At 29.9% G+C, this 20,495-nt stretch overlaps 1 protein-coding gene across 2 annotated transcripts in view; it reads right to left on the bottom strand.

Moving 5' to 3' along the window:
• Nelf-A (Negative elongation factor A) overlaps positions 1-20,495 on the bottom strand; it is a 73,560-nt gene that overhangs the window by 12,967 nt on the left and 40,098 nt on the right. For both annotated transcript variants that reach the window (XM_075376381.1, XM_075376388.1), the window contains exons 5-7: positions 19,002-19,187; positions 8,233-8,427; positions 7,146-7,264 (exon numbers count right to left, since the gene is read on the bottom strand). In XM_075376381.1, coding sequence (XP_075232496.1) covers positions 7,146-7,264; positions 8,233-8,427; positions 19,002-19,187 — 500 coding nt within the window. The remainder of the gene's footprint in view (positions 1-7,145; positions 7,265-8,232; positions 8,428-19,001; positions 19,188-20,495) is intronic.

Genomic DNA, 20,495 nt, shown 5'->3' with positions numbered 1-20,495 from the left:
AGGGAAATTTAGTTTTTTGCCTGCAGGAATGTGTATTGGCAAAGGGTGACCTTGTGGTAGAAGAAAAACACACAACAGCCAAGCAATTTCCCTCCTTTTTGATGACAGTGGTGAGTAAGCTGTGAGCACACAAACATGCGTTTCTCTCAAGGCTCAATGTGTGTTCATTGTTGAAAGTTATTTTAAATCACAGTAATTCTTAAAATGTCCAGAAAACTTTAGAGTGGCTTTTCCTGAATCATGGGTGCCTAATAAATCAACGATTTTAGCATAGTCACTTGTTTTACAGAAACCAGTAGTATGGATGAATGGAAATGGTTTGGCCGATCTACAGTTTTAAGTGACGGATCCTTGGAAGGTATCTGTTATCCTTGCTACATTCTCCAAGAAAGTAGATACGAAAACTGTCAACAAACCGGAATTTCATATGAAAGTGTTTGCAGAGCCACAAAGAAGCTGAAACTCTGTCCGTTATTGTGTTCACGTTCTGCATGAGGTTCGAGAACCTATTAGGGGATGGACTATATTACTGTCAATGGTTTTTGTATTTTATTCACAGCAGTGTTCGGGTGTTAGATTATGTTTTCTACTTTGATGAAGCATGGTTTCACCTAGTGACTTTGTAAACACCCAGAATGAGCGATACTGGAGTTCAGCAAACCCTCACATTTTCGAGGGACCCTGTTATATTCACAGAAGGTTGGAGTTTGTTGTGCAATTTCACTGAAAACAATTGCAGACCTAAATCTTTTTCACGGAAACAATAACACCTACATTACCAGATCATCATCATGCAATTCGTGGCACTGTTAAAGGCCGATGAATGAGACTGCTAGCTGCAGCAAAACGGTGCACACAGCAAATAGCACAATGACAATGTTGTGCGAGTTCTTTGGGGAACGCAATATTTCTCGTGGACTGTGGCTGCCTAGATCACCAGATTTAACTTCCCCCAACTTTTTTCTTTGGGATATCTGAAGGATAATGTCTATAAGAACAACCCTCACACAATCTACCAACTTAAGCATAACATCAAATATAAAATATCCCGCATAAGTGCAGCAAACATCCGAAAAGTAGCAACTAACATGAAGAAACATATTGATGCATGTGTAGCAGCAGATGGAGGACATTTCCAGCATCTACTGTGAGAAAAATAAATAAATATATACTTTTTGTGCACCCAAAAAAAAAACAGTAGAACATATATATTGTTAAAAAATTATTTTAAGAATATTAATTATTGGGTTCCGCTTTTGGCTCATTCTGTACTTCATCATTTTACGAACAGTTAAATTTATAAGAGGAATATCAAGGTAATCCTACCCTATTAAAGGGCATTTGTATGTGTGTCTATCTGTGTGTGGTATGTGTCCATCCCCCTCAGCTTAGCACAGGAATGAAGCAATCACTAGCGGAGAATCCCGATTCATTAGTACATGTCTCGTGGTGATCAGGTGTATACTAGTTATATTATTATATATCGATATATTGCATATATATGGGAAATATATATTAATAATATACTTCTTTATTTATTTGATTATTTTTCTTCATAACATAATCAACTATAACCAAAAAGTAGGTACCGGAATACACCGACCACTAGCGAAACATCCCGATTCATTAATATTAATTTCTAGAGTTAAATTTCTAATTTAACTTTTGTTATATCTATTTTCATCATTCAAAATAAAATATTTTTACACAAGAGGTAAATTTTGGACATGTAATAATCCCATTCTGAGATGCCACCCACCAGGACAACCCAACCGGAGGACATGCCATAGGCACACCTCTGCAGCTAGTTATATCAACTATTTCTTTTTAAGTAGTGACAAAAGTTTCATCAATATCCATTTAATGTTTTCTATAAACATTCTAATAAAGGTTTTATTAACTTCTTGATGTCAGTGTCAATTGGAAATAAAAATACAAATTCATCAACTACAACATTCAAGGTGAACGACTTCATTTGAAATATTACTGTTGTTTAAAATATCTTAAGTATTTATTTAATTCCTTTGCTTTAAAAAATCCTTTAGTATTTTTAGTAAAGGTATTTAGCTTTCTAACCAGTTTTATTTCCAAATTTGCTTTCACTCTCAGTAACTTCCCACATTAATTTCCCCTTACTGTTTGATAATTAGACATTAGATTATAATTTTTTAACTTTACAAGCAACTTTTGCAAAAATTCAGTCGTATTTTTTAAAATAATCTAGGAAGATAACAGATAAATTAAATTACAATTTTTCACATAAATTTATTGGATTGTGAAATCTAGAGAGATGGATTTCACCACAATTTCCTTAGTAATACATGTGGTTTTTTATGTTTAACATATTACTTTTGTTTAATGTTTAAAGCAAAAAATTAGGATTTCTGGAAAAAACCATTATGTAAACTCACATTTTTCATGAGTCAAAATTGTTTTACAAATTTTACCAAATTGTTCCTGTAAAAAAATTCTTGAGTTTTTCACTGAATTTTTGTTGATCTTTTCAAAAGAATAAAAGTAATCTAATCTCACCATATGATTTCATTATAGCAATCCTTTTTCCATATTTAATTAACTTTCCTGGCTAAGCTTGTACCTTTATACCTTTATGATAAAATAATTATTTTTAAAAAACAATAACCAAAATTATGAATTCTTTTTTTCACATTTGCATGTAAAAATATTTATTTATAATTTTATGAAAAGGGTGAATATTTTTGGCTAATTTTTTTTCAAGAAATACTGAAGAGACTAAGGACTATCGAAAAATTAATATTTTTACATTTTAAATGCAATGGGTAACTTCTGAGATGGATTTAAATTTAAAATAAATTTTTTAACCATTTAAAAACATATATTTTAACAGACCACTGGAGTGGGATGAGTAAAACGTTTTTATATTGGTTTGAAGGCCTACAGATGTAAAAAATAGATGCAAAAACTCCCCATTGCAAACTCCAATTATCATTTTCTAAAGCAAGATATAGCTAAAAAAAAGGCAAAATATAATTTTTTTTTTTTTGGGAGAGGGTGAATATTATATAAAAGTTTTTGGAAATTATTAATTTTTTTATTTAAAAATCCAGACCTATGGATGAAAGGCTGAGATACAACCATTCCACCACAGAGATCAGCATTTGTTTTGCTCGATCTCATACATTGTTACATACATGCGTATGCACACATATACACTCATTTTTTTTTAATAGTATAGATTTTCAAGCAATAACTAATCTATAATTAATGATTAACCAAGTTAACTCAAAAGATGTGAATTTTAAAAACTAAAAAGCTTGTGACCATTTATTAATCTAACACATTCTATGAGAAAAAACCACAGTATATGCATTAATAATGAAATGATAATTTTTTTAAACTCTTCCTGACTTGTGTGTAATAAATAAAACAATTATACAATTAGAAATACCTGAATAATTTAATAAATTTAGATGAAACATGTTTAACCACCCTACAATTTTTGTATAAAAAGTTTGAATATTTATAATCATTCTTATACAAGTCTGACAGCAACATATGCAAAACATTAATGTGAACAACTGTTTTTACAATGAAAACAAGTTAACTAGAATATTGAAACGAATTGATGTATTACATACTCTAAATTTTTTTTTTACGAAAGAGTGAGTGCATAAACCGGTCATTAACCTGGTGAAAATTGGTAGTATATGCAAAGATGCAATGCCTGACTGGGATCTCCACATGGGTTTGAATCCTGGTCAGGCATGCCATCTTTTCATAAGCTACCAATTTCCACCAAGCTAATGACCACAGCTGTTGATGCCTACTCTTTCATTTTCTGCAAATATGTGCAAAATAATACAAATACATAGATCACAAGAATGTGCATGCTATAATATAGTAAAACAAGCAAGTGCTTCAACATTTGCCTGGATAGATCAAATGAAACTGCAGTAAAATCTTTATGAAAGCACGATCACAAAATAAAATAATAAAATAAAAATATATTAATTAGTAATAAATTAAACACAAAGATACTAAGTTAAATATATTTATAGAAATATTACCTATAAAATAGCAATTCAGAAAGCATTAATAAAAAAAATTGAGCATGTTTATATATACCACATAATTTCCATTAGAAATGCTTCACTTAGTACTGCTTTGCCATCCTAATTTAAATGCAACCCATCACATATGTATATACAACTAGTGAAATGAAGGATCAATATAAAGAAACCAACTCATCATCTTTTTTAACAATATGTCTCCTCATGCAAACATTCACTTTTCTTTAGGTTGCTTCAAATACACAAGTGTTGAACTCAACCTCTGAAATACATCAGCGTATAACACACCTGCATGTCCCAAGTTCTGGTCTTCTGGTCTTTACTAAAATAACAGGGATTGTGCCACTATATTAAAGATGACATTTATACCACAGATGACAAGTCCTGTAGTTCCCTAGAGTAAATCCTTTGATAGAGATCCCGTCTGATGAAGTAAAAAAAAAAACAAGATGATCCCTTGGTTTTACAAGAGAGGTCACACACATTGGCAGATCTGTTGCATGCATGTCATCACCAAACAAAGATACTTCAAAAAATACTAGCTGCATTCTTATAATTATACATTTATTGAAAATTTATTTATTTATTTTTTAAAAATTAAACAAAGATAATTAAACACGAAAATAGAGATGATTTCTATTCATTTCTTTCCAGAAATACTAAAGAGTACTTAAAAAAATTAAGATTTTTACTTTTAAATGCGATGGATGTAAATACTTTTTGTTACCATATGCTAATGGAGTGAAATGGGTAAAAAGTTTTTATAATATTTGAAGGTCTATTGATTTTAAAAATATAGATGAAAAAACTCCATTAACTCCTTTTCTGAAGCAAGATGTAACTAAAAAAAAAAATTATAATCATTTTTTGGGGAGGGGTTTAGTATTAAAAAAAAATTATTGGTAATTTGTGATCTTGATAAAAAATAATTCAACTTTTCTAAGAAATATTTTTTCATAAAGTGCCCCAGTAGATTTGAAATTTTATTTCAGCCAAAACACATCCCCCTTTTTTCTAATTTTTGCAAAAATTTACTGCATTCTTTTCCCCTGAAGGTAAAAAACCTGCCTAAAAATGTTAAGAAAATCGTCAATAGGATTCAGTTATAAAATCAAATGCAGGCCAACAAATATATTAGATTTGATAAAAAAATATGTGAAATTTTAAAATTTGCCCGACTGTATAAGTCCAATTGTCACAATTTTTTTTTTTGTTGTGTTGATATTTTTCCCTAGGCAGCAGAATTGGATGCTTAGTTTATTGTTGGCTGTTGAAAGGTTATATGACATGTTTTGGTACAGTCGGCAATTTTTAACTTCTGGAAAAAATGGAACAAAGAATTTTACTTTAAGAATGAAATAAAGTGCAGCAGCGCTATGAAAATGTTGAATGTTGCTTTTGACGATTTTGTGAATAAAACAAATGTTTACAAGTGGTGCAAATGTTTCCAAGAGGGCTATGAAGATGTTATAATAAGCACCATGGACTTCCCTGCACATAAACTTCTGATGACGTCTTGCCAACATTGAACAGAAAAAGACAGAATCGCTGAAGGAGTTACCGGAAATTGTGTTCTAGAGGTGCTTTGAAGATTGGAAAAAGCGCTAGCACAAATATATGAAATTTGAAAAGAAGTACTTTGAAGGTGACACAAAATCAGTATTGATAAATAAATAAATTATTTTAGAAAAACCAAAATGCTTCATATTTTTTTATCAAACCTTGTATGTACACATGCACAATGTATGTCTGACAAAAAATAGATTTATGGACATGGGAGCATTGTAATAAAAATTTTTTGCAGATTTATTTACAATCTATTTAAATCTAATTTTTTAACGTCTCCGTAAGACAAAGAACTTAAAAAAAAGAGATTTTTTTATTGATCTTTCCCGTTATAGCTGTAGCAGGCATATATACACCCGAAAAGTAAAATCCAAGGGAGATAAATCTACCAACATAAGTGGACACAGACTACAGGAAATTACTTTATAAGAAAATCATGTGGCAGCAACACTGATATTCACTGTATGAGCTCTTGCATTGCCTTGCTGCAACCAACAATTGTTATCTTCTAGCATGCTACGAAGTCAGTAATAATCTACTACTAGCCATTCAGATGTTATTTTTCTGTGGAAAATATTGATCTGCTATTCTCTTCAGAGGAATAGCGCACCAAGCTCCAATTTTTTCTGAATGTAATATAGTATTATAGTAAATGTGTAGGTTCTCTGCACTCACAATATTGGTTGTTTTGGTTGTTTAGATAGCCATTTGGATGAAGCCACTCCTAGTCACTAAAGAAAATGTAATCAAAGATTCACATATTGCTACAAACAAAATGCATAAACCATTTGAAATAGTTAAATCTTTTTCTGTAATCAAGTTCTCACAATTTCTGCATGATGTAAATGCAGTATGAATGTAATTTTAATTTCTTTATGGCTCTGCAGAAATTCCCTTATGCTTTCTTAATGACTTTTGAGGTTATCATTCAAATGATGCATGGACAAAAGATTCATCATTTAAAACAGTTGGCTGACTGTTTTTATTCATCTACACTACCACTTTCTCTAAAACAAGCAACTATGCGTGAAACTGCTAACTTATTGGGTTCATTTGATCAAAGAAAAGCTACAGTCTTTCTGTAAGGTGGTTATCTGGCACTTTAAAAAATAATATTTGACTCTACTGTGATTTAAAATAAATATAAAGAATACCATTGAGACTGTGTAAAACATAAGATGTCTTTTTTTAGCACACCTGCAACTGACAGACAAAATAGGGAAAGAATACTTCATTGCTGTGTAAACAATGATGCTACAAGGTCAAGAATTATAGTAACAACTTCAAAAAATTTCCCAACTTTTTGCTCATCTACATTAATTTTCAAACATAACCTGTTATCATATTAAGAAGTATAATATTCAATTCAAAAAGGTGAGATTTAATTTATAACAATGTTTTAGTACTTTATGACAAAATTTGAAATGATGAACATGAGCTAACGTCTATCAAATTACTACATTTAATGATTAACTTTAATATATACGCCATGTAAAAAAAAAAAAATAACAAACAGCAGTAAGCAATTACCTGCAATGCAGTAGCTGGTTGAGTAGTTAAAGTTGATACACTTGTTGAATCTGAAACCAATTGCTGCTGATTTGCCTGATGACTTTGTAACACTGTTGTTGATCCTGAGGTGGATGCTCCTTAAACATTAACAAGTAACGGCTGCTTATTGAGTATTTACAGTATGATATGTTGCATAACTTAAGAATATTTAACATTTTTATTTATTTTTTAAATTAAATGAGTGGTACCAGAAACAAACTATACTAAAAAAAAATCTGTTGTAACTAAATGATATAAAAATGTTTTTAAACTAAATTCAATACCCAATATACATTTATTTGCTAGATTGAATGTCAATTTACTTTTAATCGAAAGTTAAATAAAGCAAGATTAATTTTTACAAAATAGCAAATATGATCATTAAAATGTGGTATATTTCTTCAAGTGATCGCCATTTGATTTCTTAATTGCCAACTAAGGTCATAACATGAGAGTTAAAAAAAAACGAATTTAACCTATATGGTTTCATGTGATTTGATTTTATTACCTTGGAAATTATGTGAGAAAAATATATACCATGGCTAATACTAACAAAGAATTACAAGTACAAACTGAATAAAAATTAAAACCACTATAACCAGTATTTATTTTCTTTCCCTTTTTATTTTTTAAATCTAATTTCCATGACAGTTATTCTTACTGCACTAAACTGCTTTTGATGTTACATTGAAGTCATCTAGCAAAGTTTACGGCACAGTAAGAAAATCTTAGAAAATTTTTAACTTTAAATATGCTCTTTTCATATCTAATAATTTAAGTTACATTATCTTCCTTTCAATAACATTTCATTACATTAATTTATAAAATTTTTCTAACTTGATTTTTCTTCTAGGAATAAATTCCTACCATCGATAATTTAGTTATTTTACATAACTCTATTCCTACTCAGTTTCAGCCTTCCCACAAAAAAGAAAAAGTATATTGTAATTTTTTCCTCATCATTACTCTCCTCTCAAATTTTAAGGTAATTCAAGAATTTTTGACATTAAATAACTAAGACAGTAAGACAAGTTTGATTAACAGAAAACACTGACATAAAACATACCTGATATAGTAACAACACTTGCTGTAGTATTTGCAGTTGGAATATAAGAAGGAGTGGCAGTGGCAGAGGCAGGTGTAGGTGTAGGAGGATTCAGAGCTGTTAATCCAACTGCATAATCAGGAGTACCACTAACAGATCCAGTGCCTCCTGTTGATCCTGACATGCTTTCTGATGCTCTCTTTGCCTCTTCCAATTCTGTAAGACAATTAATTTATAACAGAAAAAATTGATACGTAAATGTGTCTGTCAATATCTCAGAATAAAAACTGAATTCAAGTCATAATGATTAACAGACATTTTTTTAATTTTAATATTTTTTTTTATAAAGGCTCATTATAACTGATATATCAGTTACTCTGCCACTTGTTTTTTGTTATACTACCATATTATATCAACTGGTATATACTAATATGAAGAAAATATATAAATTTTATTCGTGAAGGTATTTCATGAAATTGTGATAAATTTTAACATTTTAATGAGAGTAGTAATGTGTCTGTATAAATTTAAAATAGGTATAATGTTTTTCTTTTTTTATTGAAACTCGTAGATAATTTTTTATAAATGTCTGGAAAATCTGGTATAGTTCTTACCAACAAATACACAAAGTGATTTACTAAGAATGTAACAACTTTCAGGACATGTTTTACTGATGAAAATAAAGAACAAAATCAATTAAACATAGGTTCGAAAACGCTTCATTAGCGAGTGTTAGCTTACAAAGGATTTTGCCCTGACTTCTGTGCCTTCAGTAAAATTAAACCAGACCTGTAATTCTTATGACTCAAATTAAGAAGTAAATTTAGTAGTTTTATAAGAAATCTGACGTGAAATAATTGGAAAAAAGTCCTAACTGTTTTCAAGAAACCTGTGGTAAAAAAACAATTGGGGTTGAAAAACACACTATTTTATGATTGTGTAAAATAACTTTTCTTAATGGGTAATAAATACTGCAAAGTTAAAAAAAAGCTTGTAGAACATTTGATTCTTAGAAAACTGGTAAGAACAGTTCACAGAAAATAAAAACAACAAAATCTGAAGTTTATTAAAAACAAAACATATCAAAATGTGGCAAATTTTATAACTGGGTATTAAATGAAAGAAAATTTCCAATAATACAAAAAAAGAATTTAGTTAGAAAAAAAACAATCAAACTTAAAAATAAATAAAATATCAACATCAGATCAATAAAACAATTCATTAAACTTATTTAAAGCTAATTAAAAATTAATTTTATCTACATTTTTTTAAATAATTTGTTTCAGATGCTGGCAATATTAACAGCTGATTCCAACAATTCAGTTTTTTGAATTGCATTTAAAAGAAGTAAACATTTAAATAAGTGAATGGAATAGTGTGTGTATGACATCTAACAATGCCTTATAAATTTTCAAATGAAGAATATGCAGATTTTTTTTTTACAGGATCTGCAATAGAAATGCATGAGCTGCACAGTGAAAATATTATCAAAGAGGATTCCAGGCCATAGAACCTTTGCTTCTTATTTCAGTGCTTTTGTATCACTGGATCTTTGTCGTCTTCACATACTGCTGAACAGCAAGAACAATATCCTGTCGGGGAAGAAAAAAATGTAATTCAGCAAACTGAACATAACCTGGGCATCAGTACCAGAAGAATTTCTTACCACACCGGTTTAACAAAAAGTAAGGTTGCATTTAAGTGTTGCCTAAGTGCCAAAGAAAGGTATGAAGTTGCTCCACTGTGCTGAAAAATCATCTGCCTTCTTGTTATCAGAGGAATAGCATCCAATAGATGACAAATTATTTCGCAGAAAAATTAAATATTAACTAAGTAGGTGGTATCTGAAACATTCTCATAGAAAATAACTGGTCCCAATATTTTATTGCTTATAAAAGCATGTCGTTTCGAAGCTACCACCACCATGTGGATTTTCGTGACTCATATATTTCTAATAATTATTTATAATAATTTAGTGGAATTAAAAAATTCCACTATGAGTAAATGTGGTAAACAAAATAAATCTATGTTAATAACATTGTCCAGAATCCAGTGAAAAAAATTTAAACAAATAGGAGATGATCTCTAGGAAGTAAATATTGTACTTTTCTGAAGATTAAAAGGATGGAGTTATCATTTTGAAATAATCATTACAGTACCTTCGAAACTGGACTTGCTTTTATAAGCAATAAAATTGAGACTATTTTTATTTTCTATGAAAATGTTTTGAATGCATACTTTATACTTAATTTTTCTGAAAAATAATTTGTCACATCTACTGGATGCTACTCCTCTGATAACAAGAAGGCAGATGATTTTCGAGTACAATGAAGCAACTTTATACCTTTCTTCAACAGTTAGACAACACTTAAATGCAACTTAATTAAACAAGTGGAGTTGACGTGATAGACCTATCAACTGGCCTCAAAGGTTGCCTGACTTAATAATACCTCTGGACTACTACATGTGGGACTATTTAAAATCATTAGAGTATGAACAAAAGTGTAACACAAAAGGAGTTAGTGATTAGAACTCTCAGTACGGTAAAACTAACATAAAACATATGCATCCCTGTTGAAATAAGGAAAGCCACTAAAGACAATTTTCATGCACAGTGGTATGTACGCTGTGGCAAAGGATATTTTCAGCGGTTTATTCATATTCAGCCCTATAGGCTACACCTTCACTCTGTTTAGCACAAAGACTAAAGTTGCATAATGAATATAATCAGGCTACGCTAAAAAAATGGAAGACTGATCAATGCTTCTTGAACTTCATGTGCTTTATACATCACAACCATAAGAAAGAAAAAGATAGATATTATAAGGCAAAAAATGTATGTACTCTTTCTTTTGCGAATTTATGTGGTATGTTTACTACTTTAATTTAATAGAGGAAACAAATGATAATTGTATAAAAAATACATACTTTGTTTGCTTTAACTGACAATGAGTATCAACTATATTGTTTTAAGAACAGTAAAAATTAAAAGTGGTCTTATTTTAGTCCCCGATTAGGTTTGTATTAAAAGTTGGAATTTTTATTTCATTAATAAAATTTTTTATTCAAAAACTGAAAGAAAACTAATAACGTAATTTTTTTTATGTGGTTTACTTGGCTTAACACACCCTGTGAACATCACAAAAAAATTAAAGTACATGTTCAAATCTACCTGATAACAATCTTTTACTTCCTAAATATTGGTAATTTAGACCATCAATTTTCCTATCAGTTATTTTTACAAGCCAAAGCCTTGTCTTACAACTAGCAGAGTCAACAGCAACCACAAAGGCTACATTATAATGGAGCATTTTCTCATTTTCTTCTTTAATATATAAAAAAAGGAATACAATAGCTTTTATAGTTTTAAAAAGCTTTTAATGATTTTAATTAGCTTTTATAGTTTACCTCCTCCTGAAGTGCTTCTGAAAAATGACTAATATAAATGGAAATCCGTTGGTTAATAAACATTCAAACTAACAAGGGTAAAAAAGAAAAATGATACTTGTGTATAGTTAATAAGGTATATTTTTGGGATTTTATTTTCCGTTTCACATATTCTTAAAATGTAATAAAAAAGGGATTTTGTTTTATTTTTCTGTAACTTAGTAATGGAATAAAATAGCAATTGTTACCTGAAAAGTAATTGGTGATAAAGATATGGTCACCTCTGAATATTTACTATTATTATGAAATGAGTATATGTCAACCCACTCAGTAAAGATACAGCATGCCAAGTACAGAGCTCACTGAAGTTGTGGTGGCACACTTGTTACCCAAGTATGCTACAGTGGAATTCAATGAAAATTTAAACAAAATTAAACATAAAAAGTGTTGTTTTAGGCCATTTAAACCCATTGATTCTTCGATAGTTTTATTTAATTTTTTTTTATTTTCAGTAATGGACCCTTATTTATAATCCACTTAATTAACCCTTTTATTAACAGTGTCATGATAACTCACTCCTAACAAACTTACACAATAAAAATTATCATACTATTTATAACTTTTATTGATAGTACTATCAGTTTTTAACTTATCACGGTAACTTTTTATTATCAGTATCATATATAATTTTATAATTCTAATAAAGAATGCCCTTTATTATTGAACTTTATAAAATGCATGCATCATCACTAGTGTTTCTCCAATTCTCCAGTTTGAGAAAAATCCGTTTAGGAATTGTAATCTTAGGAAATATTTGAAAATCAGGAAAATTTTATATCAGCCAGAAACAAGACCCATGTGAATTTCCAGTTAGCAAAGTTCATTACATTTTACACTTAACAAGATCATGCCTGGTTTGTCTTTTTAATAGTGATTCTCTAGTTTTTATAATGCATTCTAACTGTAAATGAGACTTGTAGGTTATATTTTTCACAAAACTGAATCCTTCAATTTATATTTTAAGTCTACTGGTATTTTTCCATTACATACTTCCAAACAATTGAATGACAAACTCTAGGTTCCCTTCTAAAAATCTCTGAATTGCCTATTTGTCTTTCAACTTGACCAGTGAATTTAAAACTCTGAATACTCTTCAACTTTTGTTATTCAGTTTTATATGAGGATAATCTCTGAGTAAAAACTTTCAGGATAATCTTATTTTATTCCCAATCACTTTTTTTGTTAACCTAGGCAATATCATACCACTATTAACATTTTCCTTCAAATACTGAAGGAAAATTAACAATAAACAATCCTTTTTAAGTACCTTTTAACTTCACTCAAATGTTAATTTATCATCTGAATGCATAAATAAATTTTATAAAATTATTTCCTGTTGATGTCTAATTTCTAGTTGTCATTGTCCTCCCAATTTAAGACTATTTTTTTGCATATTGGCTACAATTACAGAAATGTAATTTCTGTTTCAATCAAGATTGTTGAGACAGGTTGTAAACAAATAAAATTACCAGGATGGCCATACGTCCCTGAAGCTACTGTGTAACAACTGAGAGATAGCTTTGCATGTAGTCTAAAGAAATCAACTTGCCATGCGTCATGCAAGACTACCATTCCACAAATGACTTTTATGTAAACAATTGCACTTGAAGCCATAAACTAACCATGGTTTATCACGTTACAGATGAGACAACAAAATTGCTTGGCTTCAGTTTTGTGTGGAAATTATGGACAGAACTTCAGAAAACATACATTTTTAGACAATGTAATTTTTTAGTAATGAATCAACATTTTACATCAGTGTAATTTCGTGTTGAAATCAACAAGGTCCACAACCTGACCAACTGGGATTTTCATGAAATTTGGTATGAAGTAACTGTTGATAAAATTATGAGAAAAAACTGAATTTCAAATCTCTATCATAAACAGTTTCATTTTTAGAGCGCTTCAAATTTGCTGGAAAATGGCAAATTTTGACTTGCTGCAGTAGGGTTAGGTCAACATAATTTTGTTATTTATTAAGGTAGAATGATAAACTTGGTCTCATTTTAAAGCTTATCTGATGCTGTTTCATGTGATATACAAACAAGCCTATGTTTACATTAATTTTTACTTCAAGTCACCTCTTTGAATTTCAGAAAAAGCAGGTCTTCAATTTTTTAATAAAAAATATGTCATTTATCATTATACTATGAAACAGTTGAGAAAATTTGAAACTGGAACTGCTTTGGAATCAGGGAATAAAAAATAAAATAATTATTAAGTCCAAATGCAGTTGAAAATCATTACACTTTATGCTTAAACGTACAGTTAAGTTAAAAATTTTAATTAAAACAATAAATCTCATACATTTTAAAATAATCTAAAAACTCAGTGTAAAACATAATTATGTATAAAATATAATTCTCAAGACTCACTTCTCCTAATACAAGAAGCTACAATAATATAATAATAATTATATGACTAATAATTAAAATATAATAATGCATATCTTTAAATAATTACAGTTATGAAATTAATGATTTGGATATTTTGACCATCTTAAAATCTTATACGTTATACAAAAAGTAAGGCAAATCAATAAAAATTTCCAATTAAAGTTTTACACATTCTTAAATTAAATGTTTCATTCCAGCAGCTGTTATTTTAAATAGATATTTTAAGTTGTATCAATTTAACAACAGTCTGATAAAATACATCAACAGCACTTATGTACTGATTAATGCTAATGTACCGATTAATTAGTTTTTTAAAGTAATGTAATCTGATATTTTCATTGGCTTTCAATTATTGCTACTTAAAAATGTTATCAATAACATTAGTATTAAGTTAAATTTTAAAAGAGTATTTACGTGCTTATTTGAGATACCTGATTATTTCACTGTCAGTTTTTCATTTGCCTGAGTAAGTAGTATCCTTTTCAGTTAATGTATATGTACATCCAGTAGTAGTTTTCAAATTAGCTTTCGTTAGTACTTCCTGTCGAGGTAATATTAGAATATCACTGTGTGCTGGAAAAACAGACGGTGATGGACCTTGAGGGTGAAGTAAACTTACTTCCACTTCTGTCGATTCATTTGATATAATATACAAGCCAATCACCAAGCCATGTAAATGCACATGACAAAACCTTTTATATCAAAAATTTCAGGAAAACCAACTTCTGTTTCATGCAAAATTTTATGTTGTTCATATTCTTCATTTTTGGAAATAATTTTTTTTTTCTTAATATCTTTTCCTGACTGGTAAAAAAGTATGCAACTTATGAGTACCTGGAATTGCCACCGCTTTTGCTAAATGAGGTGCTAAATACTTTTCTTCTTTCTGATATTCTTCATTTGAAATAAATATGAAATTCATATTTTTAATATTTGACAAAGCCCAATCACAAAGCTGAGTAATTGTTGTTATTTGACCTTGATATGGGCGTTATAAACTTGTTTTTGATTCTAATTTTTAAAAGTACCACCAGGACCATCACATGCACTTTTGGCATGTGACAAAGAAGTGCCATTCCACCTCGACACCAAAGTCATCCTTACAATACATTAAATTCACAACATTTTAAGAGATATTTATATTGTGCTGCTGAGCCATCTGAAAGTTAATTCACAATACTGTACTTTTCTTTTAAAAATTGAATTACGTTTTTTTCTGAAAAATGTGAGCTGATATACCTCATCATGCTTAAGGCAGACAGGACAACTAAATTATCATTTAAAATATCTGCAAATTTTTGGTCTTTAAAATAAATAGTAAAAGGATGAATTACAGCCTGTTGATGAAATCCTTGGGCTTCATCTTGTAGCACAAATGAATAATTTTCAACAAAGTCACATAGTGTGGTAAAGATTCCAGGTTAAGTTACAGTTTTTAAATTTTTTAAGAAGTTTGACTGCTGAGAAGCAATGAATGAATGACAAACAAGAATTGATTATTTTTCAATGAACTCAATAAAATCTTCTGTGTTCTTCTTTACTGTTTCTAAACTTGAACGATCAGTTTACATCCATTGCTTAGTTATTTTGTCCACAGAATTTTTAACAAATATTGATTTAAATGTTTTTAAAATTGTTAGAATCTGGACAATTCTTACACTCACAAAGATAACAAATAATTTTGCCGTGTTTATAAGAAATGAAATGATTGTTGCACACTTTTATTAAATAATTTAATTTATATCCTTCATACATTAATTTCACATTCTAATTGATCACGCACATGCGCGCGCCCACGCCTGCACACACACACACACACACACACACACACACACACACACACACACACACACACACACACAGAGTTCTATGGCCACCTGCTAAAATACAATTTTTAGGACATAAAGCAGCATTAGAAAACCCAATTTTATTAATACCTGTATGAGTTTTTTTTTTTTAAACTGTTGATGTCTCTTTCAGATTTAGCCAGTGCTAGTCTTTTTTGAACTTGAATGTTTCCACAAGGTGATCTGATTGATACACAGTCTTTTTGCCAGCATTACATGACTTACATCATCTGATTTATAAAACGCCTGAATACATCCTACTATGTTTTGATCCAAATATTTTCCAGGTTTAGGGCTCAGTGATGATAGAACTCCTTATTCTTTAAGTAGTTGTTTTGCCTATCGCATCATATAACTGGTAGTTCCTGGGAATTCATCTTGCACTTTTTTGAAGTTCCAACTTCATGAAGGAAGAGTAAGAATTGCTATTTTAAGACTTCTATCCATTGTACAATTAAATTTTTCTTTCAACTGTATCAAGATTTCACTATAAGGTTCAACTTGAAATGAAGTCTCAGAGTTTTTTACTAGCTACATTAAATATTTTTTCCCTCACTGATGACAATTTTTGCAATCTTTTTGGCAGAATATGTTTTCCTTTGAAATCTTTTAGATTTTACAACTGATTTCCAATACTCATTAGACTCATTGAGCCTGTCTAATGCACAATTCTTTTCATCATAAAGGGCTTCTTCTGAAACTTTATTACTAAATGAGGCAAGTCTTTTAAGACACTTATTACAAATCTCCCACTCACTTTCAAAACTTGGATTTTTTCTGTCATCCACAGTAACACCACTTTTCTTAAATTCATAATAACATTATTATGACCTACTTTTTGAAATGGATTACATTTATTATTGTAAAAATTGCCATACTTCAAAAGATACCCAACAAATGTATAAACTACACCAACACTTAGCAATCAATAAACAAACTGAATATCTTGACTTCAGAGCAGGCACATTTATACAATGCTCATGCTTTCTTATTATCACATTATTCCACAAATAGATTATTTAAACAAATCAAAAATTTTAGGTCAAATTTAATATTATTTACACTAAAACAATGGACAAGACATGACTAAACTAATGATATAGTAAGCTTCAGTACATTTTGTCTTTCATTGCACTTAGTCATCGTAGTATATCATCATTGGTCATTTGATTGAATTGAGATATACTACTTCTTATTGAGATATACTACTAGACAAAACAAATGAGCACCGTATTAACTCATTACTTTTAGTTTCTTTCTGTGAGACATTTAATTTAATTTTTCAAGTTCAGCCAACATTAAGTATTTACCAGCTGAAAAACCTATAAAAAATATTTTTTTTAAAACATTGATAGATTTTTTCTCTAGATACCAATGCAGTCCCAGTCTCAAATTTGCACAGCTATTTTATAATATAATAATGAATAAAATATATTTTTCATAAAAAAATTGAAGACCTATTTTTTCAGAAATTCAAGATCACAAGTCAAAGGCTTGAAACACCTTCAAAGGCAATGAAACATAGGATTGTTGTATCATATGAAAGAGCATCAAATAAGCCAAGTTTAACTTAATAAGTAACAAAGTTATGTCGACCTAAAACTATTGCCAAGTCAAAATTTGTCATTTTCCAGCAAATATGAAGGACTCTAAAAGCACCGTTGTGCTTTTAGAGAGATCTGATCTGATCTGAAAATCAGTATTTTCTCATAACTCTAACAACAGTTAAATCATACCAAATTTCATGAAAAATCCCAGTTGGTCAGGTTGTGAATGGCTATCCACCTTGTTTATTTGACCCCATAGCTGCCAAATAAGGGGTATCGAAAACCCTCATGAAACTATGCAGCATATTCATGATAGCCTTAAGTTCAATGTTTTTTTTGTGCTCTAAGCAAACAAAAGACTATACTTCTTCCAGAAGGCAGCATATTCATGATAGCCTTAAGTTCAATGTTTTTTTTTGTGCTCTAAGCAAACAAAAGACTGTACTTCTTCCAGAAGGCAACCATAAATACTATCGTTTATTTGGACATGTGCCAACATTTTCTAATTCCTCAGTTAGACGATGATGACCCAAGATGGAGGAATTAACACAATTACTATCAGCAAAATGGGATACCACCTCTCTACCGCCTGGTCCAAGAAGTTTCCAGAATTTCTTGATACTCAATTCCCAGGTTGGTGGATTGGTCGTGAAGGTCCAATTGCATGACCACCTGGCTCACCAGATTTGATCATGGTAGATATTTTCTTGTAGGGGGTTTCATTAAAGATTGGGTTTATGTACCACCCATGATCTTGATAAGATAGGACTTCAAATTAATGCCGCAGCTGCAGAGCTAACACCCAGCTTACTGGCCAATATGGAATGAAATCGACTTCAGGTGGGATGTACGTTGCAATACAAATAGAAGCTATATCAAATCAAAGTGAATGTTGGGCGACAAACTTGATGTGTTTTTCTATGAAATGAGACCCAAATCGAATCTGTAGGTTATCTCAATAAATTTTTATAAGCTCTTAAATTTGTGAAGTCCTATTTGAATTACTCAGTATACATCATGCAAATTAATAAGCAAGTCCCCTGTTCATTACAATTTGAAAGAACTAACAATGAGTCTGCACTATGTTATTGTTTTTAAAAATAAAAATGATTGTTGTAAATATTCAACAATCGTATATATTTATCTGAATACAAATAGACACACATTTGATAATTAAATACGTTTAAATAGTTCATCAAAAATCAATAAAGAAAGATTCGCAATAACTTTACAAATTGTATTATGCAAATTACATATTATCAATGAAATTGAAGCTGATAACTTGCTTCATGATAATAGTAAAAAACTTGATTTAATCTTATTTTATTTCTAATTAAATAATTTTTTACTTAATCCAGATTCATGCCTACATGATATGCACAAAACCATTACAAAGATGTCCTTAACATCCTAATAATAAATCTTTTCATATTAACCTTGCGTAATTCAGCTTTTTTCCAGACAATATTTCAATTATAAGTCATTTACCAAATAACAGTCAGGTAATTTTAAAAATTGCAAATATCCATATATTCTGATAAGCACACACACACCTTGCATTCGTTTCCTCTTCTTGGCCTGGGCAAAACCAAGAGGCTGTTCATTTATATCTAGCAGCTTGATGCCACCATCTTTTCTACCAGCTGGTGTACGAGGCAAGGAAGGCCGACTCAGTGAATTACTTACTGGTGACCGGAAGCTTCCAGTCAATGCACGACTAGGTAATCCTTTTAAAGGTGCTGTAAAATAAAAATATAAAATTAGATAAGAAATAAGATTTTACTTAAATTATAAACTAATTGTTATGAAGCAGCCATTATCCTTAAGAGGTATAGAAATGAATGAAAAAGTCAATGTAATATTGTGAGTGCTGGAATATTTTGTCATACACTTGCACAGATTTGGCTAACAGAAAACATAATTTGTGAAAATTGATGAAAATGGACTTTCTTTCTATGAAGAAACAATTATAATGTTCAGTAAAAAAATCACGTACATGGTTGTTTGTACTCAAGACATTATGAAGTAAAATCTGTACTATACATACTATGTGCAACTATTCTCACTGCATCATAATGAACTATTACTATATATTAGTTAAGTTTGTTTTAAATAAAAATGTTAATTCTTTACAGCCCACATTATTATATGATCTTTACACTTCTAATCAATAATGACAATGATTGTAATTTTAAAAGTCTTACACATTTAAAATATTTGTCTAACTATAACTGTGAATATACTGAAAAATTTTCTTTTTAAAAATGAAAAATAATTCTGGATGTTTGCTGTTGATACCTTGACAAACATCTTCAAACGACACTTCATAGTTCACAATAATGTCGCTAAAGACCAGCACAGCAATTTAATATTAGAAAATCAAACTTCATTTTAATATTTGGTGAAAACATTCAAATGGAATGTAGTAATTTTTCAAAATTTTCTTGGAGATGTTTTAACATGACATGGTATAATGTTACTAAATAATAATTATGTATGCGACAAAAAAAAACTAGCAAAAATTTAATAAACACAAAAAAAATTAATTTTTGTTAAACCAAAAAATTAAAACAATTTTCAGTAATACATGGTGATCTACATTTGACTTTGTATAACTGAAAAGTTGATACTACAGGTGATTCAAAGAAACGGGAAATTTAAAAAATTAAATAACGTTAATGAAAAATCTTTTTAGAAAATGAATTTTATTTCATGTAATTGTACAAATGTTGCCATTTTAGGATACAAACATTTTAGTTTATTTTTAAAAAATGACATCTTCCAGGTGACCTCCTCTTTTACGTAAACACTCACGAAGCCTCTTCGTTAAATTGTTCATGGTTTGACGTAATATCTCAACTGGAATTTCCGCAATTGCTTCTCGGATCTTTGCCTTCAGGTCTTCCGTTGTAGCAGGTCTACTGTGGAACACTTTGCTTTTAAGGTGACCCCACAAAAAGTAATCGCAAGCTGAGAGATCAGGCGATCTGGGAGGCCATCTAATGCCACCATTTCGTGAAATGACACGTTGTCCAAACAATCGGCGT

The sequence above is a fragment of the Lycorma delicatula genome, chromosome 1, assembly GCF_047948215.1.
Source record: "Lycorma delicatula isolate Av1 chromosome 1, ASM4794821v1, whole genome shotgun sequence".
Lineage (NCBI taxonomy): Eukaryota > Metazoa > Arthropoda > Insecta > Hemiptera > Fulgoridae > Lycorma > Lycorma delicatula.
The sequence above is the reverse complement of the archived record's forward strand: the minus strand, read 5'-3'. Positions and strand labels throughout refer to the sequence as shown.